General features: G+C 49.2%; 2 protein-coding genes across 6 annotated transcripts in view; one reads left to right on the top strand and one right to left on the bottom strand.

The window, feature by feature from the left end:
- Positions 1 to 27847, top strand: part of Kdm3 (Lysine demethylase 3) — a 289432-nt gene that overhangs the window by 117651 nt on the left and 143934 nt on the right. The window lies entirely within an intron of this gene.
- Positions 17229 to 27847, bottom strand: part of LOC140216816 (uncharacterized) — a 126051-nt gene continuing 115432 nt past the window's right edge. For all 3 annotated transcript variants that reach the window (XM_072287420.1, XM_072287440.1, XM_072287411.1), the window contains one exon: positions 17229 to 17388. In XM_072287420.1, coding sequence (XP_072143521.1) covers positions 17249 to 17388 — 140 coding nt within the window. In that variant the 3' untranslated portion in view covers positions 17229 to 17248. The remainder of the gene's footprint in view (positions 17389 to 27847) is intronic.

The raw sequence follows: 27847 nt of genomic DNA, 5'->3' as shown, positions 1-27847 counted from the left end.
TAAGTCCATCGTCATGGTGTTGGACTTATTACTGATTACTAACAGAAAGCATTACTTATCCTTGGCAAACGGCAAGCAGGTGCTGCTATGTTGGTTTGGTGTTGACGAGCTTCGCTGTAGTTGGCGTGCTTCCTATAGTTATCATGCCGCTTCCTATCAAGTCGAGGTAAGCATTGGGGGACAGCAATGGACTTAGCCTGACGCGTCAAATCGAGAGAACGCGTTACATTTTCTGGTCGTCTGGGCTAGTTTACACACGGGCTGTTCACAGAAGGGGTCAGGATCCCGGGCAGAATCTTGTCTCCCCAGTGAGCGTCAGATGGTCGGGTGAGCGTCCGGGCATCGTTTGGCTTCGCCATCTCGTAGCTGCTGCGCAAGGTGCGTGTAAACGCTGGAGGGCGGCGCGCGGGCTGGCGAGTTGCAACCAGCAATGACGAACCAGGCGCTGTTTCTTCTCGTTGACGCAAGATGCTGTCGCTTAGATTTTGAGCCGCCAGGAGCGAGTCCATGCAAATGTTATGGGATGCGGCTATTGCACTGAGGGCCGGGGTCGTGTAACGATTCTATTCCAACGATTTTCTTTCTCGCGCTTCACCAGTGGCCCGACCAGTACACCGCCCATGTAACGGCTTACAACGGAATAGAGTCGAGCAAAAGGAATCCTTGTACATTATATACCAGCACTGGACTCCCTTGCGGCGGATTCACGTTTACATCTGAACCTATACAGGCCGCCCGTCGTCCTCAAAAGCTGCCACTGGCGCCGATCGCTTCGTGCTTACGCAATCGCTCGCTGGCGCGAATTTAGCGGTTACACCAAGGACAGCGGCCGATCTCATCTACGGGGTCGGGCCCAAATTTCCGTAAACTTGTGGCACGGGCCGCCAAGTCAGTGTTTAACAAGCCGGCTATTAAGTAACGAGTCGATCAGCTACCTCACCGATTACTCACGGCTTAACTCGGCATGTTAGATGAAAAGTGGGAATTTTTTGCTTTCCGCGTTTACTTTCTTGCGTGTTGTACGTGTCCAAGGCGTGCATCCGTGCAGCAGTTCCGTTCCCCGCGCGAAGAGCAAGCATATTAGTCGCGAAGGGGCGTATTCGGCTCGGAGCCTCGTAAGGCGTGCTGGGGAAAACAGCGCCTGGAGATACTTCAGCCGCGCGTGGTTCTGCTGATATCAGGAGAGATAACCTGCTTATCTTTGGGACTAGATTGCACAGTTTACAGCTGCTCATATATCCTTGGAACGCCTCATTCTGTCTGGCGTGATGCGAAGTAAGCACTTTTCTTACATTACTGCCTGGAGGGTCTGCTTGTGTAATATGCTGCTGCCTAGGAAAACAATAATAAATGGGGTTTTATCCTTGTCACGCCGGGCCGTGTGGTCGTGTTGGACGAGTGTATAGCACTGGGATCAGCATTCAAGGTCAGCAGTTCGCGGAAAATGAGCGGATGCGTACGGCCGCTGTTGTGTATTTCAGTGCACAACTGTGTGCTCGTTGTCTTAAAAAAAATAGAAAAAAAAGAAACAATGTTGGGCTGCAGGCACACAAACTCTCGAATCGTGTAGCAAATTGGTGGACAGATACACTGCAATCATGTGGTCGCATGGCAGTCAACAAAAAAGACGCGGAAACTCCACTGGGAGTTCTCCGAGTACGCGTAAGCATTGTGCTGCTTGCTCATCACCACGCAGCCCGGTGTATATGAATATTAAACTTGATCCGACCAGTATTATAAACGACAGCGTTGCGGCGACACGAACTGCTGCGGACGACGGCGCAAGGTGAATCAATGAAGCAAGCAAACTACTGCAGGTGGCGGCGCCAGGTGCGCTGATGACGTCCCGATGATTCTAAGCCGTTATCGTTCTTAGCGCCTTATCCATCCACGTCGAACCATTATGAGCCGCGCGGGCCCTGCCTGGAAAGCGATATACGATGGGGGCAGAGAGTGCGGCGAGTGCTGAGAGCGTGCGCTGTGTTCTCGCCGCTTAGTTCGCGTTGAAGGCAACACGGAGGTGAATTCGCTCGCTGCTGCGGGCCTAATCTTGAAGGCGATCGTCTTACGGGACGAACGGACGGGCGGCTTTTATCGTTAGGTAAGCATAGAAATGCTTACGCATTTAAAACAATAAAACATGCTCGAGAGGCATTGGGAAGTGTGGTTAATGTGTGATGTTGTCTACGAATACAAGACCATTGACTATTTTGTAGCTATACATTTTATTTTTCCATTCTTATCAGTCGTGCCGAGTGGCCGAGTGCAGCGATAACAGGACCCTGACCCTGCCCGAACCAATGATAAGCGATCAGAATGGAAATGGAATGGAAAAGGGAATGGAATGGAAAGCCTGCCGAGCTGTACCCCTTTACAGGCGGTCATTCTTCTCGTAATTGTACAGCAGCAACTCGGAAACGTTGCGCTAGTTAACCACAGTGATGACTGAAAGTGCGCTTGTTTCTGGAGCACTGCATCAGGTGTTCGTATGCTTCATCGAGCGTTAACAGGGTTAGAACATGTCTATGCATGTGGGTGACCCCTCTATGGCGTATAGAGACGAGTGGTCTCTTTCAGTGGCACCGTGTTTCGTGGCGTTCCAGTGTCCCTTGCATGCGGCCAGGTGGAATATGGCTTAGTGCCGGCAGGATGGTGCCGCAGCTGTGGTACCCCGCATAACTGAACCACTGCAAACCAATGCAGCAGGGAACGGAGAGACGCCGTTTCACCGGGTATCTGGGCGTGCGCTTGGCGGGGTTCTAATGAAAGTAAAATTGCCATCCACTTCGCTTTGACAGAATGCTACACAAACTGAGCAGTTACGTCCTCCGAAAGCATACTTTACTGTTAGCAAAAAGTTCATCCTGAACCTTGATTCGATCTCGGGAACCCCTGCCTGACTTATAGGTTGTCTGAACTAGCAGATGGCAGGCAGCGCGATAGCGCATTTGCCCGTGTCCAGGAATACTTTTGTACTTCTGCAGGGCTTGTTTTGTTGATTCATTTAGCCTGCCGATACCACGCCACGTAAAGTTTGTATCTGCTCACGTACAGGAGGATCCCTGTGGGCCTCATATCGCGTTATGCTGAAATGCTCAGTTGCTCAGTCACGTATCGACTAATTCGTGCGATCTGTCGATAGGGGCCACGATAGTGATCCTGTGTTTCGCTGGAGACAGAACTGGATTAATTCCATGTCCCGCATTCCTCAGTATAGTCGTTATTCTAGTGACGACGAGGCGCCCAGACCCGAGGCCTGTTCAATCATGCATTTAGACGCCAGTTGGTACTTTCGCAGGAAGAGTAATGTCTCAGCCCTAGGACACGCCGAAGCTGTGGCGAGGAGGTGTGTTTAAATAAATAAAAATCGCCGAGAGCGGGCTGCGTTCGTCTGGGCGGTCAAGCGGACGCCGCCCGGCGTTTCGGGGCATTCCTTCCCCGCTCGTCTCGTCGTCTGCGATTGCGGTAATCGCTCCGCAAATGGTTTCTCGCCGACGGCGTCCGGAGAAAGCTCTTGATGCGGCCGTGTCCCTGGTGCCCAGAAGGAAGCTTCTTCTTCCTTTCGTTCTTTTTCCTTGGCCCTTGCTACTCTTCCCTCCACTGGCCATCATTATATGCTGGCAGGTTTGTGCGCTGATGCCACGAAGCAACGTCCGCGTCGCAACAAAAGCAGGAAATGAGGTCGATGGGAGTATTTTGTTTTTCAGTTTTTACTTTCTCTTTCTTTTTCTTTAGCGTGCTGGGGGAGGGGCCCATTTTTTGTTGTTTCCGCTGTGCACCTTGTGCCAGGCCTTCTTTTCCTTTTTTTTTATTTTCGTTCTTATAAGGCTTCTCGTTTGTCCTGAGGTTGTGTATGCCACTCAAAAGTTGTGCATATTTACTTCCGTTGGTTGAATGGTTTTTAGCTAGGTCGCAGGTGCTTTGTGGTGCGTTTGCATCACGCTTTCTACTTCCGCATCCGCAACATTCTTTCGTTGCGTGAACGTTACAAATGCATCCAGGCACCTTGACGTCACCGCACTGATTAGCGGCACGCACTGGTGCTCATGTGCCTTCTTTCGTGCTTCACCTCCTTTCCCTGCTGGGACGTACGCAGTGCTTGCCGGCTGCCGAAACCGGGTGCAAGGCGCCGGTGACTGGCACCAACGATAGCACTTCATTCCGCTTTGCCCTTCGATGTGCCCTCTGCGGAAATGGGACGCGTGTTCCTTCCGTCCGTTGATAAAAGGATCGAGCGCGCCTTAACGGCCTGCTGTAAAACGTGATGGCCGGCGATTGCTGCTAGCGAAGAATGTCGCCGTACAAATAGCCTGTTTGTGTGGGTGCTGTATGGAAATTGCTAGCAGTGGGGGGGCTTCTTTCCTGCCTGTATCCCTCCCTCGTCTCTTGTTCGTAAGTGCTGTGCCATTAGGTGGGAAGACTACCGGTTAGACCTTTACATGTTTGCGGTCTGTGGCTAATGGCTGGCTCTTCCACATCAACTTCTCGTGACGTCGGTGTTACGCTTATGATGTCTTATCTCGAAGCCGTCTCTGTACAAAGCCCGTATGCTTGACGCATGCAGCTTGAGTTGAAAAGTCAGCAGGTTCGAATATCGCCAGGACTCTTTTCCGGGTCTCGCTTGGCATTTTTCGTCGACGCAAGTGACGGAACAGCTGCGAACTCATGTCTTCCTGGAATGCCCCTATTGTGTTCAAATGTACTTACATAGCGTCTTACGCACACAACCTGTACCTCCACACGCTGAGCCTCCGCGTGCGTGCACATGTTGAAATGTCATTGCCAAGCTGCGTTGGTAATGTTCTAATAAGAATTGCCTAGATTTGTTAGATGCTTTCCCGAAGTTTTTTCTTTCCTTTTTTCATTGTCATTATGAAGAGCCAGCTCAGTTGATGCGTCACCGTGTTATTGTCGTTGCCTATCACTTGCTGTGTATTTCTGTACAGAGTTCGATAAGTTCTCTGGTGCATAATGCAGGAAACATGGGTCAACAGAAACGTTACAGCGCGTCAGAAATAGCAATCACTGTCGGCCCACGTACAAAATGGCCCGAGCTCATTGGTTCCTGGGCATGCGCATTGGTGCCGGCAGTTTCTTAAAGGAGTCGACCGCCATGTCGAATTACGAGCGTCAGCATCCACCCGTATTGTGGCACCGTGTCTAGACTACTTCAACTACTTGCGCCTTCACATCAGTATCTTTTGGCCTAACAAACGCGCCTCTGAAATATGAACTTTGCGCCACTCATACCGGCATACTGATTCTTACTTCCTTTCATGGTTGTTTCCTTGCTCCCCCCCCTCCCCCCCTTTCAAAGCCTTAAAGAGGGTGCATGTGTAATTAGCCTTTAGTTTGTGGTATTATGAAGCGAGGACCATCTTAGGGAGATTGAATGACTCCTGGCAAATACATCAAGCGCTCCCAAAGCTTTTTCTTTTTCCTTTCTTCTCTCCATTCGGTGACCGCGAACGCCTGCAAAGGAGCCAGCGCAGACCCTTGTGAGACAATGTGGGCGACAGGCGGGAGGGGGGGGGGGGGGGGAGGGTCTAGCCGGGTGGAATGGTTCTCGTCGCTTCCTTGTTCTCATTTCGTGTTTTGCTTGGCTCGCCCTAAGCGGATGCTCGGTAGGGAAGCGTTCCGGTGCTTTTCTGCGCGCTTTTCTTTTGGCGGTCATTCCTGGCGGCAGTTGTTTTACTCTCGTCCTCGAAGCCACTGGCGGTCTTTGTGCACCCGCCTCTGTAGCATTCTGCGAGCAGGCCTTCCTCCCTCCCTCCGGTGGCGTTTCCATAGCGACGACCTGGATGCTGCTGGCCTCTTCGATCGGGCCCGCCTGGAGGGAGCCGCCGGCTTCCACCGCTTGCTCAGCGGGCTTTTTCTGGGGAAGCTCCCTTGCTTGGAATTCTGGGCACCGGTGGGGGGCGCCGTGAGGCGAAAGCTGTCAGCCCACGCTGCCATTATTTCCTTTCTGGCGGCGCGTACTTTTTCTTTCACCCTCGCTCGCCAGCTTTGGTGCCGCGTTTCGTCGGGGTCGTGTGAGCCGCGGGAGTGCCCGCCTTCGTTTTTCCCTCCCCCATTTGATTGCTGGTTCTGCACCGGAACCCTGCGGGGGCTGCCGCTTCCTCCCACTGCGTTCTTTTTTTCTTTTTACGCCTGCTTCTCGTCTCGGAGTCCTCTTTGAACGAGGGCCGGAGCCGGGGATGAGGGGAGTTCGGGCTTTCAAAAGGGGCTGCGACGAGCGTTTCACCACGACGGCCGAGGCTCCTTTTCCCATCTGGCCCTCGTCTCAGCCTGCAATACCGGGAGGACCGGGTGTATCTTTCGCGGCACTTTTTGCCTGCTCGGTGCCTGGCGCGCTCTTCTCGGGAGCTTGTAATTTTGCTGTTATGGCCGTGTTATATTGCGGCATCGCAGTCTTCCTTTGCGCGCGTACCGTGCCGTGCACTGAGGAGGGATTTCTGTCTGATCAGACGGACGGTACCCATAGCCGCTTGCCCCTTTAGCGAGGAAACGACAGGTTTAGCTTTCCTTTCTTTTTCACGCCTGATCGGCGCACGACGTTCTTGGTGCAATGCGGGGAAATCGGCGCCCAGAGTGTTTGGCTACTCTCTCATGGTGGTCAGGCGCTCTGCCGCAGCCTCTGGCAAAGCACTCTGTAATCTGGTCTGCTTGAGACAACCTGGGATACGTGAGTGCTATGTATGTCCTTTATCCTTTCTATTTTTCTCTCCGGCTTTGCGGAGGTCAGTCGTTGCCTTAATCCGACTCTTAATCGCGTTCTAGGTGTCTCGCTCTTTCCTTCGTCTAGAACGCCTCTGCCAAAGCCGTAGCTCCTCTGGTTGGGCCTCAAGTTTCTACTTTCGTCGCTTTATTTCCTTTTACACGTATATCATTACTGCTTCCGAAATCATTAGCGTGTGCCGCCTGGTTTAATTGCTCTATCGGCTTATGTCCGACCCTCCAGTTTATCCTAAGCCGCGAAACGGGCTCGGCGATTGCCCTGTGGGTTTGTTACGACTCCCGGATTTTCCTTTCTGCTTGTTTTGTTGATTGCCTTTTTTATTATGTTTGAAACTGCAGGTTTGAGAACTTACCGAACAGGAACCCACTTCAACCTATGCTTGTTCAGACAAGTTTCTGTGGTGTCTTGCAGTGATCGCCGTACGACGTTTACGCTAATCTCAGCATAAAAAAGCCTGCTCTAAGACTCGTTTTGGAAACCTTGGTTTTTCCCTTTGCTTTTTCGGCTCCGTTATTATTTCCGTAACAAAGGTGCTAACTGAAGAAACGTGTGTCCTATTTGTGTGATTCGGCGCCTTTGTACTACTGAAGCCGTGTAGCTTTTCGCTTGCAGCAGCTCTTCTGATGCTTTGTTCGGCGTCCTGCTACGCCAGCGTTGTGATCCTCCTTGCGGTAGTCGCCTGCCTGCTTTTCCAATTCCTCTGTGCTTATTTTTCTATAATAATAAAATCTCTTCGCAGGCTTGTAACGAGAGCATAATGGGCACATTTGCGTCCTTGGAAGCGATTAGTGAAAAGGTACACCCAGTATATTGCGTGATTTCGCCGTCTACTGTCACGTTGGTTGGCTGGATTGGTTTTTGGCTTCTTTTGTGTTTCTTTCGTCGGTACTTCCTGCTGCAGCTGAAGTGATTTCTGAGGTTTTGCTTTTCAAGGAAAGTCCCTTGGCACCAGCCCATCGTTTCGATAATCGTGAGGGATAGCTTTACCTCCCCCCCCCCCCCTTTCAGCTGTACTTTAGCGTAATGTGTAACAGATGCAGTTATAAGTGCGAAGTTGTAGTGAGTGAAGAAAGTCGGTTGTATTTTGTGGTCTACATTGCGTGCGTGGCATTAGCGGCGCAACCGATCGCATGAAGAGGCGTGTTTAGTTGCTGGGCGGGAGGATATTATATCGCCACTGTCTTCGCGTGGTAACTTCCGCGACGCGTCTTTCGTGCTGCCGCGTGCTGGTTCTCGTGTTCCTTAATCGCTGGCTTGCGGATCCCGCGGAAGCTAGACGAGTTGCGCAAGCCGCGTACCCGAGCGCCTGTAGTCCTGCAAGGGACCCCGCTCTCTTCCGGCGTCCAACAGACATCGATCGGTGGCCACGCACGCGTGCCTCAGCTCCCCTCGGCCCCCAGGGTTAACAAGAACGCGGATCAATGCTGTCTCCTCTTATGTCGCGTTTGCCAAACCCAGACTCGTGCAGTGGCGCAGCAGCCGTCAGTTCTGTTTCTTTCTTTTTTTTTTTTTTTTCGAGGATGAAAGTGTGCTAATTCGCCCACACCTTGTTCATAGAGCAACATTTTACAGACGGCGCAGTGAAAAACAGCGCTGTAAACTGGGACTGCTTTGAACTCGAGGTTCTTCAGAAAGCTTGCAACCCGCTGCTTCCGTATTGTCATTCGTTGAAAGTGAAGCGCACGTAACTCGCGAATAAAAAGCGTCAAATCGAAGTCCGTACTGGAGGCCAAGGTTTTTATTACCACATGCCTGATCGATCGCCCGCCCCCCTCGTATGTAGAGCGTCAGTATACCGCGCCGTTGAGTGAATCCATGAGACTGAGTCATTTACGCTGACTCTTGTTAAAACAACTCTGTTGGTAGTGGTCTGGTTCTTTCAGTTTGCGCACTGACTCACAAATTCAATCGTCAGCTGAGCCCTGCGAGCAGACAAAACTCAGTGGGCAACAAACATGGATGGTTTTTCTTATTCGGACACGGACAAAGACTAACCATGTCGAATTCGAATGAAAGCTTGCCTCATATAGTCTGAAATCTCACCGTTCGAAAGTTTTATCACGTAGGAATCCACGTAAACCTGGAAACTCATCTGACGAAAGCTGATGGGCCAGATGCAAGAATGTGCGTGTTTTATGGCTGGCCCGTGACTACGACCTCTAAACTAAGAAGTTCTTAGTTATAAGTGGTTACGTATACGAATGCATTTACGGACAGCTTCCACCGGAACTCGGATATCCTTAAAATTCACAAAATGCTCTTGACGTGTTCATTTTTTTTCCGCATAATTATGTGTATCGCATTAAGAAACATCGCCAGGAATTTAAAGCCAAATTCGTGCGACGAGCGATTTGTCTTGCGCAATACCATTCCAACCGCATTGCAACTCGTATAGGCATGAGATGTAACAGCATTGGCTGTACCTTTATGAAAGCGCTTTTGAAGATCCCGTTGTTTGGAAGGCTACCATTTATGTAAGGCCACCTTTCTTTGTGTCTGTAATTTTATACCATTTTCTCCCCTTCTTTCCCCGAACAAGTGGGTGGAACAGACTTCGACACAACGTTTGTTTATAATTCTGGAGAAACGTACTCGATTCTACCGTTGCGTAATATGTAACGGAGCTGAGGGGCAATTTTGTGGCCTCATGCCATGCCGATGATTTCTTTGCGTTGGTTCGTTCTGTTATTTCCTGACCTTCATTATATTCTGGGCTTGTTTCATTGGTTATACTTGCATTCCAGTTTATGTATGTCTGTGTTCGCGCTGTATCACTGTTTCTCCTGTCGCTCTCGTTCCCTTTCATGTTTAGTTCTGCTCGTGTCGTGTGCTGTATGCTTGCTGCTATATTGCCCGCATTAATGACCGTTGGGCGAAATGTGGTTCTGATGTAAATGGATATTAATTTCGCGGGACCATGCAGGAACAGTATCGACATGATAAAAGCGTAACATTATGTTAAAGCGTTTTCTCTGAACAGCGAAATTACGCCACTTTATAACGCAAGCAATTTTTTTATTATACAGGGCGTCCCAGCTAACTTCAGCCAGGGTTTAAAAATATGCGAATACCACGTTGCTGGATAGAACCAAGGTGCTGCTGTTTGCCGTCGCTTGGAGATACTTAGGTTATCTTTATCATTTCGGTTAATCAGATCATTAGTCTTAATTAATTAATCAACTTCTCAGATATTATATTTACATGAAAAGTGTCAATGAGAAAATTTAAGGGCGACATGAAGAACTCCTGATTCAGCTTTCTGTTGCTCAATACGTACTACATGAAAGTATTTTCCGAGCGTGAAAGAAGCTCGTGAATACACGCAAAATTTCCGCGCGACTGACCGCTCGAGGCAAATTTTGAAATTGAATTGAAATTAATATAAAGTTTATATAAATTATATAAAGCAGAGTTTCTCTAGCGCAGAAGCAGCTACTGTAACAGTTACGCCACTGTCGCTTCTTCAACTCCGCGGGCGATCCGCAACATCAGATTGCAGTTTTGGCATGTAAAAACCGCAGGAATTATTCAGCATTAGCACGTCGTCATTCGTCATAATGTGGTCCGATCCTAAAGATAGTGCATGCAGTCAAGAAATCGAGGCAAGTCGACGCTCCTCTTACTCCTTTCACGCCAGGGGTGGCACCATAGAGTGCAGTATCCCATTCTCGGCCCCATTCTCACCACCAACTCGCTCAGAAGAAAAAAAGTTAAATCATCTTCCAACTTTTCAATAATGTCGTGCGAGCGTCGACCGCGCGGCATGTCGGCGGCCTCATAGCGGCGAAAGGCACAACAGTGCAGCACAAGAACTGGAAATCGCCTTGCGCAGCCCCGCATACTGTCGCCGATTCCGCCGCGCCTAGCCGCTGACACGCCGTGCAGCCGACGCTCGCGTGATATTGTTACAAATATTGCAAGGATGTACGCAGGACGCCGCGGCCGATCGTTTTAAAGCGAAGCTTTCTTTACAGCTTCCTTCGACTTTTCCACTCCTGCTGCTGTCTTGCACGCCGCTTAGGGGGGTGGCTCATTGCGTCTAGACACATGGAAGAAGCTTGGCACAAAGGCGACGCGAGAAACTCGTTTGGACCTTGACATCGCGTCGCATTTGCAGAATGCCGTCTGGAGCTGCCTAGGCATCGGCTCATTAGCCTCTTGTCAGCTGTAATTGCCCATGACCCCTGCAAAAGCACTGCAACGCTTACCTTTCTACTAACGTGCAAGTCCAGAGGGGAGGTAGATAGAATGGTGGAGAGGAGGCAGGGAAAGGGTGGAACCAACGCGACCTACAACAAGTTAAAGGGCAACTCCGGCGTTTTTATTTACCATTTTAGGATATCGTAATGTTCAAATGGCATTGACAGCTTGTCATCACCAGGGTGGCTCAGTTTTCTTAGAAACTGATCAGTAATTGTAAATAATCAATAAACGAGTTACCGAAACAGATATCTGCTTCGTGTGACGCCACGGCGAGTTGATGACGTCAGATCCTGCACTACCGTAATGTAAACACGCGGAACGCGTGGCGCTAACACCAAAAAAAAGCGAAGCTGATGGTGTCTCCTGACGACACAGGGAGGTTTTGCAGCTCTTTCGAACTAGACAGCGGCGGTATGCGCGCTGAAGGATCGCAGTTTTCTTTTAACCCGCCGCCACCGCGCGAGGCAGTTAACGCGCCCAAGTTCAACGCATCGTGCCGCGGCAAGACGAACAGAAGCACCGGTTATCACGTTTGTCAAAGCGATGATTGTCGGCCTTTGTATCTTTGAAAAAAGAAAGAAAGAGCCAGCTTCGTCGTTTCTGGGCGAAGTGGCGGTGTAGTCTCTGGCGTCATATGCACAGGGTGGCCAGTAAAATGTCATACTTTCGTGGGCATGAGTCGGGAACACGCAACCAATATTTAAAATTCGTTTTCAGAAAAATTAAATGACTTCCGGTCGCATCGTTTGGCACATATACTGAGAGTGCGAGGGAGAACGTGTATTCAAATTTTATTAAGGTCAGTGGGCAGTGAAAAACCGACGGAGTTGCCCGTTAAGGCCGCAGCACTACCTGAAGTCTGCGACCCTACGTCATCAAGTGGAGGCGATCGAAAGGACGCATCTCTGCGCACGTGAACGGTGTGTTTGCGTGCCATCGCGATCATGGCTCTGTTGTCGTGGCTCGTCAAGCGGTGTGCGCCGTAGCTTTTGTTGAATGCTGTGCGCGTTGGAACGTGCCTGCAGTCGCTTACCGCATCAGTTGATTCGCTCGTTGGATCAAGTTGTCTGCCATATCTCGTGCTCTCCAATATCGTGTCACTGTCCGTCTTGCAATATGATTTGAGAAAGTGTCCGAATTTTAATAACTGTGCGTCATTAACATCGCCATGCCTCACAAGCGTTGTGTTCTCAGCTGTCGGAGAAATTACGGCCCGGAATTAATGCAAGGCGCGTGTGCATGTGTTCAGCTTTCCTCGGAATAATCTAAAAGTAGATGCGCTCTATATACCACGAGAAAATTTCTCCTCCTTCTCAGCACTCCTGGGTGAGTAATGTCAAATGCTTTTTAATCGAGGTTGGCCCGAACGCTTTGTAATAATATGTAGTTTGCATAGCGTTTAACCGGTACTTAACAATGACCTCTAGCGAAACCAGTATCGCGTGTCAATAATAGTTTCGCTCATTATTTTTCTTTATAATTTACGGCGAATATTTAAATTTACGAATTGTAGCTAGCGAGTTTGCGAAGCATATCGACTTGGAACGAATTCTGAGGATGGCACCGGATTTGAGATATGCGCCGTCAAAGTTTCGGCAAGTGTTGGGCTGCTAAGCACGAGGTCGCGGGATTGAATCCCGGCATCGGCGGCCGCATTTCGACGGGGGCGAAATGCGAAAACACCAGTGTTCTTAGATTTAGGTGCACGTTAAAGAACCCCAAGGGGTCCAAATTTCCGGAGTCCCCCACTACGGCGTGCCTCATCAGATCGTGGTTTTGGCACGTAAAACCACAAAATTTAAATAATTACAAAAAAACGTTTCGCCAAGTATGCACTTTCGTTCCATTTCCTTTTCAAAGAAAACGCTGTTTTATGCATTGCAGCACAAAAGTAACTGGAACGCAAATGCATTTCGGCGGACACATTGAAAATTAGCATCTCGAAACTGGTGTAGTCCTGACAATTGGTTCATTGCGAACTCACCTGCTACAATTCGTAGATTGAAATATGCGCTGTAATGTAATTCTGAAGCTAATTAGTATGGTTATGTTCATCATTCAATTAGGCGTGTTGATTACTCGAAGTAATGGCCGCCTCATCGAGTAATTTAGATCAAGAGTTAGAATTGTGCTAACACCCACAAGCAACTCTGAAAATTTGCTGAAGCTAAATAGAAAGGAAAAAAAAAACTATGCTGCTGATATTCGTTTAAAACGTACCACTATTTTTGAAGTTCGCTTATAGTTACGTGAAACACGTGGCATATCGAAACTTCCCCATTCGAAGTCAATGTAACTGCAGCTGCATGGACGTTTGGCCTTCCGAATGAAACGTCGCTGCATCACGTTCGCAGCGCGCCCTTCCGAAATCGCTGACACTGACGCCTCGGTTTGTTGCCTTCTTTGTTTTCCGTGGGAGCTGCCCTTGCGGCGGCAGCTTGCCGGGCGCGCAGTCCGCTGCCCTCTCAGCCTGCAGCGCCGTCCTTGGGGCGCCCCGAGTGAAACCGTCTGTGCGCGGCTGGCGTCGATTCTCCTCACGGCCGCCGGAGGAATGTAGCGAACAGGCCTCCGGCGCACTCGAAGCGCGTCCCCCTGTGTGCGCGCTGGCCCCGCCGCTAGCCCGGTTGAATTCGTGAGGCAAATATGTGTGGCAGAGGTTGTTTTTCGTCGATATCTGATTTGTACCGCGCAGACATCACGAACACGGCTGTAGCCACGGATGAACACTTTGGCGAGTGGAAATCGCAAACGTTACTTTAGCCGCTCAGTGCTGCTCAAGGCACGTCGATTTGTAGGAATCCTGAGGCTACCACCAGTTTCGAGATATTTGTCCCCGAAATGTGGCAAAGAAATACACTGGACTTCACGCAGTGTTTCACAGCTATGCCCGAGCGAGGATTTCTGTAATAAGTGCAACGCCAATGTATTCCGTGTATATACCCCAGTAAACCCAGTATATCCCTGTTATATTTAATCCTTATTAATCCCATACGAAACCTACTCCCATAATTCATATTAGATTATTGGATATGAAACGTATGACGTGTTAACAGGGTTTCCCGTAAGTTTAAGGACGCATATCTTGAAACTTGTGCTAGTCTAGCATGCATGCTCCAGTAATAAAACTTGATAATGCCCAATTAAGCCATTAATAGGCGATTATAGCGCTTTTTGTAGTGTCTTCATATCAGCATGAATGTGTTCCCGAAAAAATAACTTCGTTATCATCAGCTGTGATTTTTCAAAAATTAGTCTTTCCTGAAAAACCTGATGTACTTACGTCAAGTGTTAACGGCACGCGCGACTGCCGAATTCTGTTGCATCTATAGATCCGCGAATATTTTCTGAGTGATGACTAATGCCAGCAGTGCAGTTGGTCATCGTGGCAAATATTTTTTGGCAATTATGCGTTGCCATTTCTTTAAAAATCTTTGATCGGGACTTGAACTTCAGACATCAGTACTGCCTTTTCACGCTTAGCCCTTTATAGGAGCACCACTCTTACGCTTTTAGTAGAGCTATGTATGGTCAATGACAAGCATGAAGACAGTGGCGCCGCAGGCATCTCAGCCTTCTCAGTCTGTACTGCTTTTCTATGTTGTCACAGACCAGATAACTATACACGATATTTGCCATCTGTGCCATTTTATCAAGCCATTACGGTATGCCTCCGAACATCCTGGCTCCCCGTGCAGTTTCTGAATTCTCATTTCTGGTGGCACTGCCAAAAATTTGTGATGTCTTCGTTGCTGGAGTTATGAGGGAGCCATCTCCCGGTAATTCCTCTGCGTAGTGATCCTATCACGTCCGTGGTATAGTCACATGTAAAGAGAATGCCTCGTGGAGGTGGACAGCGAGTATTTTCGCTAGATTGCTCGAATTCCGGCGAGCGCCGTAGGACCCCTGGAAGCGTAGTTAACGTAATGCGTCGTCGACGAGAGCAACCGCTGTGCAAAATGAGCGAATAAGGAAAATATTTTAAAAAAAGAAGGGTCTGTTTTGCCGCGACGTGCCCATTGTGCCGTAGGGGGAGCTGCCGGCAGTCGCCGTCTTTTGTGTGGCGGGAGTTCGGCGTGCATGGCGCGCCTGCGGGGCCCGCATCGCTCTCTCTCTGCGCTCGCGCGAGACGCAAGCACGTTTCGCGCGCACCAGACGCCCGAGGCTGCTTGCGAAACTGGTTCCCCCCGGCCGTCTGTCCTCACCTCCGTACCCTCTACTTTTTTTTTTTTTTTTCTGATTCACTCGGGCGGCGGCGTCGTGCCGAGTTGCTCGTGCGTGACGTGCAGCTTCGGGATGAAGAGGGGTGGGGGGCTGCCTGAAGAGGAAACTGGAGCGGCGCCCGCTCACGTGAGGCGAGAGCGCACCGCTGTTGCCCTGAGTTCGCGCGAAAGTGTGGGCGACTTCTCTGCGTCCGCCTCCTTCCAGTTTGGGATTCTTCTCCTTTTTTTTTTCTCCGATAGTTTTCTGTCTCGCATGCGGCACGCCGTGTGTACTTCCTTCCTTTTTTTTTTTTTTTTTTTTAAACATAGTTCTGCTTGTCACGTATGAGTGACTGGCGGTCATATCAGTACTCGCGTGGGAGCAGGCGGTCGGGTACAGATAATCAAACCGATGCGTTACTTTGACCATCCCGCGCGGGGAACGTCAACAACAGCGAACTCTTTTTCTCTCCTTTCGGTAATGATTCCAACTAGTGGCTGTGAAATTTAAGATGCCGAACAGTTGTAGGTTTTAAGAAATGTCGTGAAAAAAAAAAAAACTGTTTCGTGCAAAATCCTGGGGTTAAAATGTGGTGCCTCTTATTTTGCGAAGCTGTTTTGTATGAAGCATGAAAAGAATGACTCGTACGATAAAGCCTCGTTGGCGTAAGTTTCTTAGAAATGTGGGATAGACGTTATGTGCACCTATTACCTCGACGAGCTGCACCGAAAGGGAACGCTTCGAGTAATTCGTGCATTGCGGATAACTAACGGCAGCATGTCTCAACGTTCTGCATGTGCGCAGTTCCTTCTTTACATCGTGGCTGGTCGCCGAGAGCGGAGCGTTAAATATTAAATATGCTGTCGGGCACATTGGCTGCTGAGCAGTCGGTGCGCTATCCGGCGAACCACGCTCGAGGGCGGCACGGTTTGGGGCCCTCTGGATCGATACCCTCGCGGGCCCGGGCTGAATGAAGCCGGCTCTTTCGGGAAAAGAGACTGCGTCCATAATGCAACACGGCCGCCGCGTCGCAGCCGGGGCTTTTGTGCATCCAAGCGCATACAAAGAGGAGAGAGATGAGCGCCACGGCTTCTCCCTGCCCTGTCTGTGCTCGAGCCGTTTCTCGTTCACGGGGCTTTCCCCCGCCCCTCGAATGTGTCTTTGGCCCCGAAATGTTTCAACGGAGGCCTGGGTTGGTGGCGAGTTGCTCGCGGATGGCGCCGTAAAAATACTTGCTTCTTCGGGACGTCGTTATCAGAACGTCACTGGGCTGTGTATTATAGGAGCTGTAAGTTGTTCTGGCAGCAATGGTATTTCTTATCAGCCTCTTGGAGTGCAGGCCTGGACGGTCGCTGTCAGTGACTGTACAATGTGCGCGAGGGTTGCGGCAAGCAGCGCTTCAGTGCAGGAGTTACCGCTATTCGGTGCACAGCGAGACTGTGATGGCAGGGGCATTGTGCTTTGAAACAGTGCGGCCCTCGACGAGGAAACGCACGGACGGGCCTGCGCGCTCTCGGCGAACCGTGTGGCGCCGTTTTAATTAGGGACGTGAATGTTGTTTTAAAAAAGATCGCAGGACCTATAGCCACGCGTCGTGAAATAGGTGCACGGCGTAATGGAGAGGTCCGTTCTTGTCCGTCTCAGTGGCACAGACCCATTCTCAGGGGACAAAAAAAAAAAAGTGGCGTGGGTGTGGATTTTTCTTCCACGTGCATGCATTGCCCGTAGCAAACCAACCACCGTAATGATCCGCAACCTGAGGAAATCATGTTTCATTACGTCTACCTCCGTAGATTCTAATATGCGGAAGTGATGATGATAATCATACCTTGCTGGTGAAGCAGCGCACTGACACGGACACGGCGAAGACACACAAGAATACACAACACTCGCTGGCTCATGTCAGTGCGCTGCGTCACCAGCAAGGTATATTGATTAATTACCAACTAGCCCAACTTTCCACATTACTGAATAATGATGACTTTTTTTTTTGTCGATGTGGCTGTTCGAATATTTTCTAGCGTTATCCACTAGCCTGGCGCAGCCCATGCTTATCACGCAGCTGGATACGTATACAACGCCTGCCTGAAAGGTATCTTACCTCCTTTATTTTGGGGAAAAGTACAAGGAGTACAAGTACAGGTTGGTTGCATTGTGGAAGGGTCCGTGAGGTTTTTGGGCTGCAGGTGGCCCAACTTTCAATTTCCCCAGTTGTGTGAAGTACTGTCGTCTGGTCTGGCAAGTTTCTAAGTGGGCAAAGAAGGACAGAGCTATTAAGCTTCGCAGGACACTGCGAAGCTTAATGAGAACCAAGCAGAAGCGATTCGGTATATTCAAACGGCGTTCGGAGATGACACTATGCACACGAATCAGTTGAAAACATGGCACAACCACCCCAAAGAACGCCAAACATCTGTGGAAAGTAAGGCACGCTTTGGGTGGCCATAATGATGTCGTTGTTTCGAAGTTCGAGTCTTGGTAATGGTAGACCGTTGGTTAACTGAGATAAATTGCTAAGCTACTCGATGGTAGTGAATTAGCGTACGCAGCGAGGGTCCGCAAAGTTTGTGCACAGTATTTTGACAGACTCGCCGATGTACCTTAGCGGCTATGCCATTGCGCTGCTGAGCTTGATGTCGCTGGTTCGATTCCAGCCACGGTGGCTGCATTTCAGCGGGGGCGAAATACAAGAACGCTCGCCTACTTAGATTTAGGCGCACGTTACAGAACCACAGGTGGTCAAAATTATTCCGGCGTCCCTCACTACGGCGTGCCTCATCAGATCGTGGTTTTTAATTATTTTTTAAGTGATTTTGATAGAGAAATTTGAGAACCTGGCAACTACACCATATAATGACCCTGTTTATGCGGCTTATGTCATTCAGCATTTGTTTGGCGCATCATGATATTTCGGTGGTTCGTCAAGTACATTACTCTCCGGATATGACTCCGTACAATTTTTGGCTGTTCGCGGAAATCGAAAGGCACCTGAAATGTACGCGATTTCAAACCCGAGAATACAGCATTACATCGCGACACGACGGCTGCCCTAGTATGCCACTTCCAGAACCGGAAGGGCCTGCTTTGGGAAGGAAGGGCCAAGGGACTCGATCGGTGTGTGGAAGCAAGAGGGAGCTACGCTGAAGAGTAGTAGCGCGATGAATTCACCAAACGACGCTTCTCCGGGAGCATGGTCGGATAGTTTCAGAGCTCCGTATAATGTATGCATTCGCTTCCCACCTGATTTTTTTTTTTTTTTTAGTCTGGAAGGGAGCGCAGCGACCAACAAAAACGTGGGGTTTGCTCTTTGCTACCAGTCTTATCACTTTCTATACTATAGATTACCACGTCGATAGCGGAAAGCAGAGTGCGCGTCGGGCTCGTGACAGACTCCCTTGTCTTAACAAGCGATCTGCGATTAGCCTCGTGCCCACGCCGCGTCCATTTGTCGGCCGTGTGTGCCCGAGTGTTGCGTGGGTGTGCTGTGGCGCTAACGGGGGCGGACATTCCGAGGTTGTGCAACGCACCCGTTCCTCGTTGGTAAAGTGCGTATCTCGGTATTTCTCTTGTTTTATTCCGGAGAGCGCTTTCTGCGAAAAACCCTGTGCTTTTCCACGCGGCATTGCAATTTTTTTCCAATATTGCTGTAGTTCTTGCTGTGGTAAGAGTTCCTGACTTTATTTTTATGTAACTAATTCGTAGAGGCGTTGAGATTTGGAGGCCGTTGGACATGTTTAAGTGGGAGAGTTCAGATTGAATCAGGATACTTCTGTCAGTGAGGAGGAAAAAAAAAAATCGAACCTCGAGAAAGCTAATGCAGACAGTGTGACTAAACAATGGAGACGTAAGTGCGAAGTAGACACTAGTGTGTAAATAAAGCTCCTTCACTAACGTGTGTCGTTTACGATTGGAAGTTTTACGGAATTTTTAATGATTGCCCGTTGCTGATAACATAATTCTAGTCCTTGAGCTGGATTATTCACAGAAGCGGACATTACTTGTCGATAAAGCGAAAGAAATACTCAACGAATTTACAAAAATTCACTAATTGTATTTTGAATTAATTACCTTACGGCGCATATTGCAATTTACGAATTGTAGCCGGTGAGCTTGCAAGACGTATCCATTTGGAAGGAATTCCCAGAATCACGCCAGTTTTGAGACATACGCCATCAAACTTGCCGTAAAAAAAAAGGGCTGTTGTTCCACTTACTTTTTAAAGAAAACGCTCTTTTATGCATTGAAGCACTAACCGGAACGTCCATGTATTTCGTCCCACGCTTTGTGAAATATGCCGAAACTGTTGTCATCCTGGAAATTCATTTCAAGTGGAGGCGTCTTGCAAGCTATCCGGATGCAATGGATGCAATTTGTCAATTGCAATATGTGCCGTAAAGCAATTAAGTTAATTAGTGTGTCTGTGTTAATTATTTGAGTATGTGTTTTGATTTCTCGTGCTAGTAATGTCCGCCTCTTTGAATAATTCAGCTCAAGGACACCAATTATGTTATCTGCAACAGGCGATTTTTAAAAATTCCGTAGAACTTAAAAGTATACAGGGTGATCATTTTTAACTGGTAGCTCTGGAACAGCAAGGCCTCAATTTCGCAACAGAAGGTGCAGGAGTAGTACTTTCGGATCACTTCCCCAGTTAGCGAATATTTCAATAACAAAATTGAAATATGCGTGATAACAGCATAAAATATCCGAATCACCCGCCGTGGTTGCTCAGTGGCTATGGTGTTAGGCTGCTGAGCACGAGGTCGCGGGATCGAATCCCGGCCGCGGCGGCCGCATTTCGATGGGGGCGAAATGCGAAAACACCCGTGTACTTAGATTTAGGTGCACGTTAAAGAACCCCAGGTGGTCAAAATTTCCGGAGTCCTCCACTACGGCGTGCCTCATAATCAGAAAGTGGTTTTGGCACGTAAAACCCCATAATTTTAAAATATCCGAATCGCCTCGGTAAACTCAAATATGCAGCTAGAAGTTTGTCGTTTCAGAATGCTCGATCCAGGTATAGCAGCAAGAATGTGTTCTGTGCACGTCCGTTTCCGGCTCTTTCTTGGTGTTGCGCGTTTCTCTCTTGCACATCTTCGGTGCTTCCTCCATAAACACACGCGCAGAAAGCGTCGGCAGAGAAGAGCAACCAAAGCGAGTGGCTGCGTATTTGTTTACCGCGGTTGCGGCCTCTCCGAGGGGGATCCGGGAGCCCCCATGGATCTGGTGCCGTGCCAAGCCGTGCTCGGAGAGTCGAAGGTACACGTGGCCGGTAATGGCGCCGTAGGCCTGACGTCGCTATTTTCTCTATACGCGCCAGCCTTTCTCTTCTCACGTTTTTGCCGCAAATTCTGCGAACGGCGTGCGTCACTGTTCGAGCGAAAGCCTCCACCTACCCCCCCCCCCCCCCCCCCCACCCACACACACATACACACAGGCAGTTTCCCCTGCTTTTCGCGCTACAGGTTGGGTGACGTGCGGTTGGCGCTTCCGCCCGCGAGCCTCTGCGCTGGCGGCGGGGACGCGCGTCGTCGCGCGGTCATACGTGTATTTATAACGGCGACCCTCGGCGGCACGTGAGCCCGGCGCCGCCGCCATTCCTTTCACCTTTCCCGCCCCCGCCGGGCTTTTGTGTTGCGGTCGGCTTCTTTTTCCTGCTTCCCTCCCGTGCGCGCTCGTTGCGGCTTTCTCTCTTCACTGTGCCAATCGCTTTTTACCTGTCTTCGCCTGTGAAGAGAGGCCCGTTATTCTCGATTTGGCCCTGCTCGATCTCGAGATACTCGTAGTTTTCCCGGCAGCGTCGTATCGCGGGCGTTCTCCGCGTAGTGCTCTTGACATTTTGAACAGTTCGGAATATATTTCGTTTCTCGCGCCTGCGACGAACTAGAGCACCCCCCCCCCCCCCCCCCCCCGCTTTGTGTGTGTGTTTCGGTTGTTTTGTTTTTGTTTCCTCCTCTCGACAATCGGTTCCTTCTGCTCGGCGCCCTTCAATGGGAGGTTACGTTCCTTTCTCCGAGCGCGCTCTCTCGCTCGCAGCAGTTGTTTACGTTTGCGGAGGATGAGTGTGCGTTGAGTTATGCCGACCTTGGAATCCGCTTTGCGGCGCGCGCGCTTCGTTGATCTCGGGAGAGGCGGCGCAACAGCGAAGCGCAGATCGCGTTTCGTTTACGAGCGGCGAAAACCAACTGTCTCGCAGCTCCGCGTTAACGCAAGCCCATAAGGGCACCAGTTAGGGCATGCTCTTGTGGTTCGTTAATAGGGAGCTTTTCTTGTGCTCATTATTGAGTGAAACACTCACGTGCAGGAGAAACGTTCGCCGTGTTCTATGTATGCTGCGGCGCTCTGCAAGGAGCCTTGTGATGTTCACTGTCGTCTGTACGGTGTTTGTGTGCGGTCACGTGGTGATCATAAAAACATTGGGCGCCCAGGCTTCTCTAATTCAACTATAATAGAAGCAAGAGGAAAACAGAGACATCTGCCATTTAAGTTGCCCGATAAAGTGATGGGACAAGTTATAACCATCGAGAGCCAACGGCTATTTCTTCGTATACCAGTACCTGTCATTTCAAGGTGGCCGCCTGCGCCCGCCCTTTTTGACGGTGTCTTTCTGGTGCGCAGGCGAGAGCATGCTTACGCAGGGAGTATACGGTTGTTTCCTCGGGCGTGTTTGTGTAACACGCGCAGAACTGAGCATAACCACCTTGTGTATCTGCTTAATCTCTTCAGTAAAAAAAAAAAAAAAAAAGGAAATGTTCCATTTTCTAATTTAGTCAAGCCTGTACATCTTCAAACGATCTGCATGAAAGCGCTCGCAAGTACAGGAAAAAGGCAGGATATCTGCGGAAGAATTCAACGTCGAGATGGCCGTTGAATGGGTTTGTGCGCCGGAATAGCAAGCAAAAGTAAACAAAAGGTTCGTCCGACGAAAGCGACGGAAACAGAATTTGATGCTCAACAGTTCAGATGAAGATGCAAGCGCTGACTGTTGTCTCACTTGTTGAACTTTTGATATTGTAATGTGCACTTTATGCTTGTTTCGAAAAATGAAGTTGCGGAACTCAAAAGGCATTGCCTTTATGCTTATCGAGTATGAAGGAAGGATGTACAAGCTGTTCACCCAGCCAGTACATTGTAATACGTAATATATTGGTTAATATATTACACCTACCTCGCTTTATTTTCCCGCCTCCTTTTTTGTTTGCTTTACTAGTTCTCGTTTTTCTTGTTACATTTTCTGCACGCAGCTGTTCTGGAATTGGGCTTTTTTGCCTTCGTCGTGTAAAAACGTACTCCATTATTTCTGCTCGTCTGACTTAAGTGATTTGACGTACGTACATTCTGTTGCTTTTCGCTTATATAAGCCTTACGCAGTCGTCGTAGTCGATGGGGAATAGGAATTTGTGCATCAAATACATATTACTCCATTTCCACTCCTGTGGCATCCGAAAACCTGCTCGATCTGCCGTGCGAGAGCCGCTTTAAGCATGTTGCTGTATTCGCTGGCCGCATCTGCCTCGGATCGTGTGGCGATGTGCGTGGAAATTCGCCTGTCTGCGCCGACGCGATGCCCAACGTGCGAAGAGACGCAGTGGTATAAGCGACGCGAAAGTCATCTCCGGAATATCATCTGAGATCAGTCTTCTTTACGCTTGCTCCATTGTCTGTCGCGCTTCAGCCCACCCCTCCTCGACCAGCCCTCGCAGACTATGAGGCGGATAACCCCGTCAAACAATAAACGTCATGACTCAGTACTTCGTTGCGTCGAAGTATAAACTAACCGAAGGCGTAACTGTTTCCCGCGCGCTTACATTGACCTTTAAAGTGCGATATATTGAAGTACAAAACCGCTGGTTATGCCATAATATGGGTAAATCAAACGCGGATGCGAAAGCTTTTCGGAGGGCCAAATTCGAGAAAAAATAAATAAATATCCTCGAGGCGTCACCAGTGTAGGATAGAAATTTAGCCGAGCGATGGTGGTCGCACGGTCGAATAACTCAAACATCACACTGCTGCATTGCACATTTAAGGCTTTTTTTAGTGATAAGGGTTTATATTGGGACGCAGCCTTTGCCCAGCTGTAACCACGTTTTAATTTTCGCGTTCCACGTTTACTGTTCACGTTAAATATGTGCTGTCGTTCAGGATCTTCAAATCCGCAGTTTTAATGTCTCACTCAATTTTTCACTTTTAGCATTGGTATTGAAGCCTTAATCTTCTAATGCGCTAAGTACTGCTGACAACTTCTTAAATAAAAAAAAGGGAGAGGACACACCAGACAGCAACGACGGAGCTCAGTCTGTAACGCGATCGACGTATTTTATCCCGTCCTTTGACTGCAGTCTTCGCGCCATAATGTCACTAATACCGCGCGTCTTACCTTTCAGCAAATAATGATAACTACATATGGCGAAAGCTGTCATCTGCTAATAAGACCTTAAAAATTGCCTTCGTCGCTCAAGACATGCTCTGGTTCGTTCAGGTATCTGCCGTCTACTCAGTGTAACCAAAATAAACACTCGAGCATTCCTTACGTAATTGAATAATCAACGTCAACAAAAACTAATTAGTTTTTAAACTAATTGACGGCACAAATTTGAATTTCGAAATAATAGCCATTGAGTTCGCAAGGCGCATCCACTTAAAATGAGTTCTCAGGACTGCACCAGTTTAAGGATATTAATTTCCAAAGTGTCCGGCGAAATGCATTGGCGTTCCCGTTGCTTTTGTGGTTCAGTGCATGAAGCAGCGTTTTCTTGAAAACGTACGTGGGAACGGTGCATTTTACCGCATGTTTGACGCCACACATCTCAAAACCCTCAGAGTTCGTTCCAAGTGATGATACGGCCTGCGAACTCACTAGCTATAATTCGTGGATTGAAATGTGTGCCGTAAGATAATTAATGAAAACTTAATTATTGTAATTATGTTAGTTTTCAATCAAGCATTTTGATTTCTTGCAGAAGTAATCGCCGCCTCATCGAGAAATTTAGACCAAGGATTTGAAATGTGTTATCCGCCACTGGCAAACTTTAAAGATGGTGCAGCGAAATATAAAAACACAGTAATAATAAAAACAAAGTCCCGCCCCATAGCATACCTAGCCGACTCGGCTGAACGTGCTGCGCGTGTTCATTTGAGACGAAGCTTTAGCAGTGCAGTCCTCGCTTGCTCATTTGGGCCTGATTGATGCGACAGTTTGTTTACGCGTACCGCACTGGTAGCTTTTCGCAATCACGTTTATTACGAAGGTATCGCGTATCCCGAGGTAATTTTCACCGCTCTCGTTTTCTCAATTTTTCTTTTTGTCATCATTACATCTTCTTCTATCGGTCCTTGCGCTGTTTCCCACATGCTTATATACTTTTTCTTACGTTCCATCCTGCCTTTCGAATCTCTCTCTCTCTCTCTCTCTCTCGTATTGTGTGCTTTACTGTTTTGTAGTCCTTCAGCTATTGCAGTTCCTGTGGCACATTTCTTTTTGGCATAAGTTTTGTAGAAGCAGCAGCAATTTGAAGACACTCAGACCCAGAGATAGGCTTCACAAAACGTAATACGAGTCGTTCGTCGTTGGCCGGCCTCCTTCGGTGACTGCAAGTTCGTTCTCCTATCACGGTTGGCCAGTATCTCTTATCAGCCGCAGAAGAGTACAGACTGTTCCGTGAAAACCCGCCTCAAAGTTAATGTACGAGTGCTGTGGAAGCGGTCTTTGTAGACAAAGGTACGAGGTCGCAACCCACACATTTTGCTCAACTTCAACAGCTTCGGGAATCATGCATAGGTTTCAATGATTGTACTGGCAGATCGGCTGAGTAGATCAACGCAGCGTAGTGAAGGTCCCCCGACATTTCCGTCTTTTTGCTATTGTACTACTGTTCCGTCTGATCTGGCTGTGGAAACTGCTTCGTCACTTTTTTCCCCCTGTGATTAGCGTCGGATTGCCATTCATACCCAGTCTGTACATTTTCGTGCGAAGTCAGCAGCGTGACATGGTTGAAGTCATGTTGTCCATTCAATGACTCGTGCCGTATTGTACCGTGGCTGACGGTGGCCCGTCGAATGGTCCCTTTACGTGGCGGTCCCTTTTGGACCGACTCGGGTAGCCTTACGAGTGCCCATGTTCTGTAGCATTGTCGGGAAAGCTTCTTGCTCGCTCTGTGATGCGCAAGCGTGCAGGCTATGCTGTGCGTTGATAATGTACGATAACCGATGCAAGGGTCTAATTATGATCGCTACTCATTTATGCAATTGTCGCTCCCTCTTCATCAGCGTTACCGCTAATTTTTACGCTGCAGTGCGTGTCATTCCATTTCTCGTCACGGGCTGCGCAAACTGTGCCTTCTGAACCGCGCTGGAGTCTGTGCAGGCCTTCTTGAAGGCTTAGGCCGCGCGCAGTTCTTAACGGTGCTCCTCGGACCCTAGGGCCGCAGTGGCTGGCGACAGCTCTCAGCTGACACCACGCTTACACAGCGGACCCTGCGCTGGGGTGCGCTCTCTCTGCTGCATGCGGTCCCTTCCGGGTCGTTCGAGTCGGTGCAGTTTCCATGGCGACCCATCGACTTTTGGCAGGCGATCCGTCCCTGTTTCGCCGTCCTGCCTCTGTAGACCGTGGCTTGCACGCGCACAGGTGGCTAAGAAAGCGGGCCTGCGTGCTGCGCTTGCGAATGAATCTTGGTTGGGGGTCGCCTTCTTTTCCAGGTTCCCCACAGATGTGCATCCACAGTAGATGGTTCCGTGACCTTTAAGCCAATTTCGTATTCGCCTGCTGGGTCTGTTTTTATTGCTACAGTGCCAGTGTTGGGTTTTTCGCTGAACGTGCTCGGAACACAGCTCCATCGTGCCGAGAACACGCAGCCTTTCGGTGGTCGTGCCCCATTTCTGTCTGCCCTGCCACATGAGCGCGGCGGGATCTAATTGCAGGATTGCACAGCCACCTGCAACTCTACTCGCTCTACAAGCACCTGTATGATGCATAGCTCAGCGAACGTACTGTAGCAACGGTGCGATCGTTTGACCTCGTAATTTATCCCGTCCGAGCAACTGAATTCAAGCGCTGCAAAAGAGGAGCAGTAACTTAGTGCGCGAAACCCATAGTGACCGCTGGGATATTTTTCCCATGTCCCAGAATCCGCTATATCGGACGGCATTATACTAACACGTTCGTATTCTGTTTAAACTGATAGATTTCATGACTCATGAAACTGACGCTGCCCTTTGGGAGCAGTACGTGCACTAAAGTAATTGATAAAATGCAAATAGTGAACAATAAATAATCGCCTAGCTGACAGTGAAGATTGCACTTTTCAGTTATCCGTCCACGCTTGTAGCCAGTTTCCCGAAGAAAGGCATTATCGTTCCACTGGGTTGTCTTAAAGGAAATTGAGTGATCTTGGATACAAGGGGCCGTTATGTCCACTGCGTAACAAGACTTTCGTGGTCATTTACTTAGTTTTTTTTTTTTTGTGTGTGTGAAGCTTGTCGTGGCGGCTTATGCTGTTGTGTAACTGGGTAGGTACAGTGCTCAACGTTACAAACGTGGTAATCTGGCCGTATGGCAGCCGGCTCTTCTTCCGCCACCAATGAGCGCGCTGGGTGGTCGCTGCTTGACCATATGCACTCGCAATGCGTCACAAGGGCTCTCGTTTTCGTCGTATACCACAATGCATCATCTCAGTGCATGTCCCCGCCACCGGCCACCATGCGCTCCGAGTGTCGCGTCTGAATCGCTGAGCTGTTACAAGCGTCACGCAGTTGCGAGTGTGACGTTTGTATTGAAACTAAATTGACACTGCACAACGGAACAAAACCAAAATAAGACGCGAAATTCAGAGTAGTTTCAGAAGGGAAAGAAAAGCTGCTCAGAGGTGATCGAATTACTCACCGAGATATATTTCTGGATTTTAATGCGTTTTTCGGTGATCCAGCTCCACCCTCGGGGATCAGCTCAGGCTCGTCCGGAGGGCAGAAAGGATGGCGAGGGCCAGCGGTGCCTTGGAATAGGGGCCCGACCACACGGCGTTACCCCGTTTTAGGGGCAACGAAGTCATTTGTACGAATGAAGTTTTGTTCTTCTTCTTCGAGTATATATATCCAAGTGAACACAATGTGACCTAGACACCGTCTTCACCCGGCTTGTGTAACACCTCCTACGTTGAGCTTGTTCGTTTTTCACTTGTTCGTGTGCCATTCCCTATAGTCGTGCTACGTAAACAGATTTGAGTGTTCGGCTTTGTGATATCTAGCGCTGTATTATTTAGTTTTCATCTTTCTCGCACGTAGTTGTCCAGATTTTCGGGAACAGACCCAACATGAGGCATCCAAATTCACGGTAACGAGTATATCGAAGATGGCGCGCCTCATCGTGATTGCCAGCTGGCCGTGAAATCACGGCAGGTGAGTTGTTTCCCAGCTTGTAAATGTTATTGGTCACGTGCTCGGGTGTCGTTCTACGTGGTTCGCCTGTCGCTTCATTTCAGGCTGCCCCGCCGCGTCTTCAAGCGGTCCGCTTTCCTTAACTGTGCTATTTAAGAAAGACTGCACGTGTCTTTTGAATAAGTGTAACTGTTCCTGTTTCCAGTTTTGCGTGCTCCGCCAAGCGACGTGGCCGCTGCCGAGCCGCGTATTAAGACACATATCATTGTCCCAACTTTATTGCTCCGCTCTGCAATCCCACAGAGGCCGTTTTCATTAAAGACAGCCTGAGAC

This window comes from Dermacentor andersoni, chromosome 1 (assembly GCF_023375885.2).
Source record: "Dermacentor andersoni chromosome 1, qqDerAnde1_hic_scaffold, whole genome shotgun sequence".
In the NCBI taxonomy this organism is placed as follows: domain Eukaryota; kingdom Metazoa; phylum Arthropoda; class Arachnida; order Ixodida; family Ixodidae; genus Dermacentor; species Dermacentor andersoni.
This window is presented reverse-complemented; position numbering and strand designations above follow the sequence as displayed.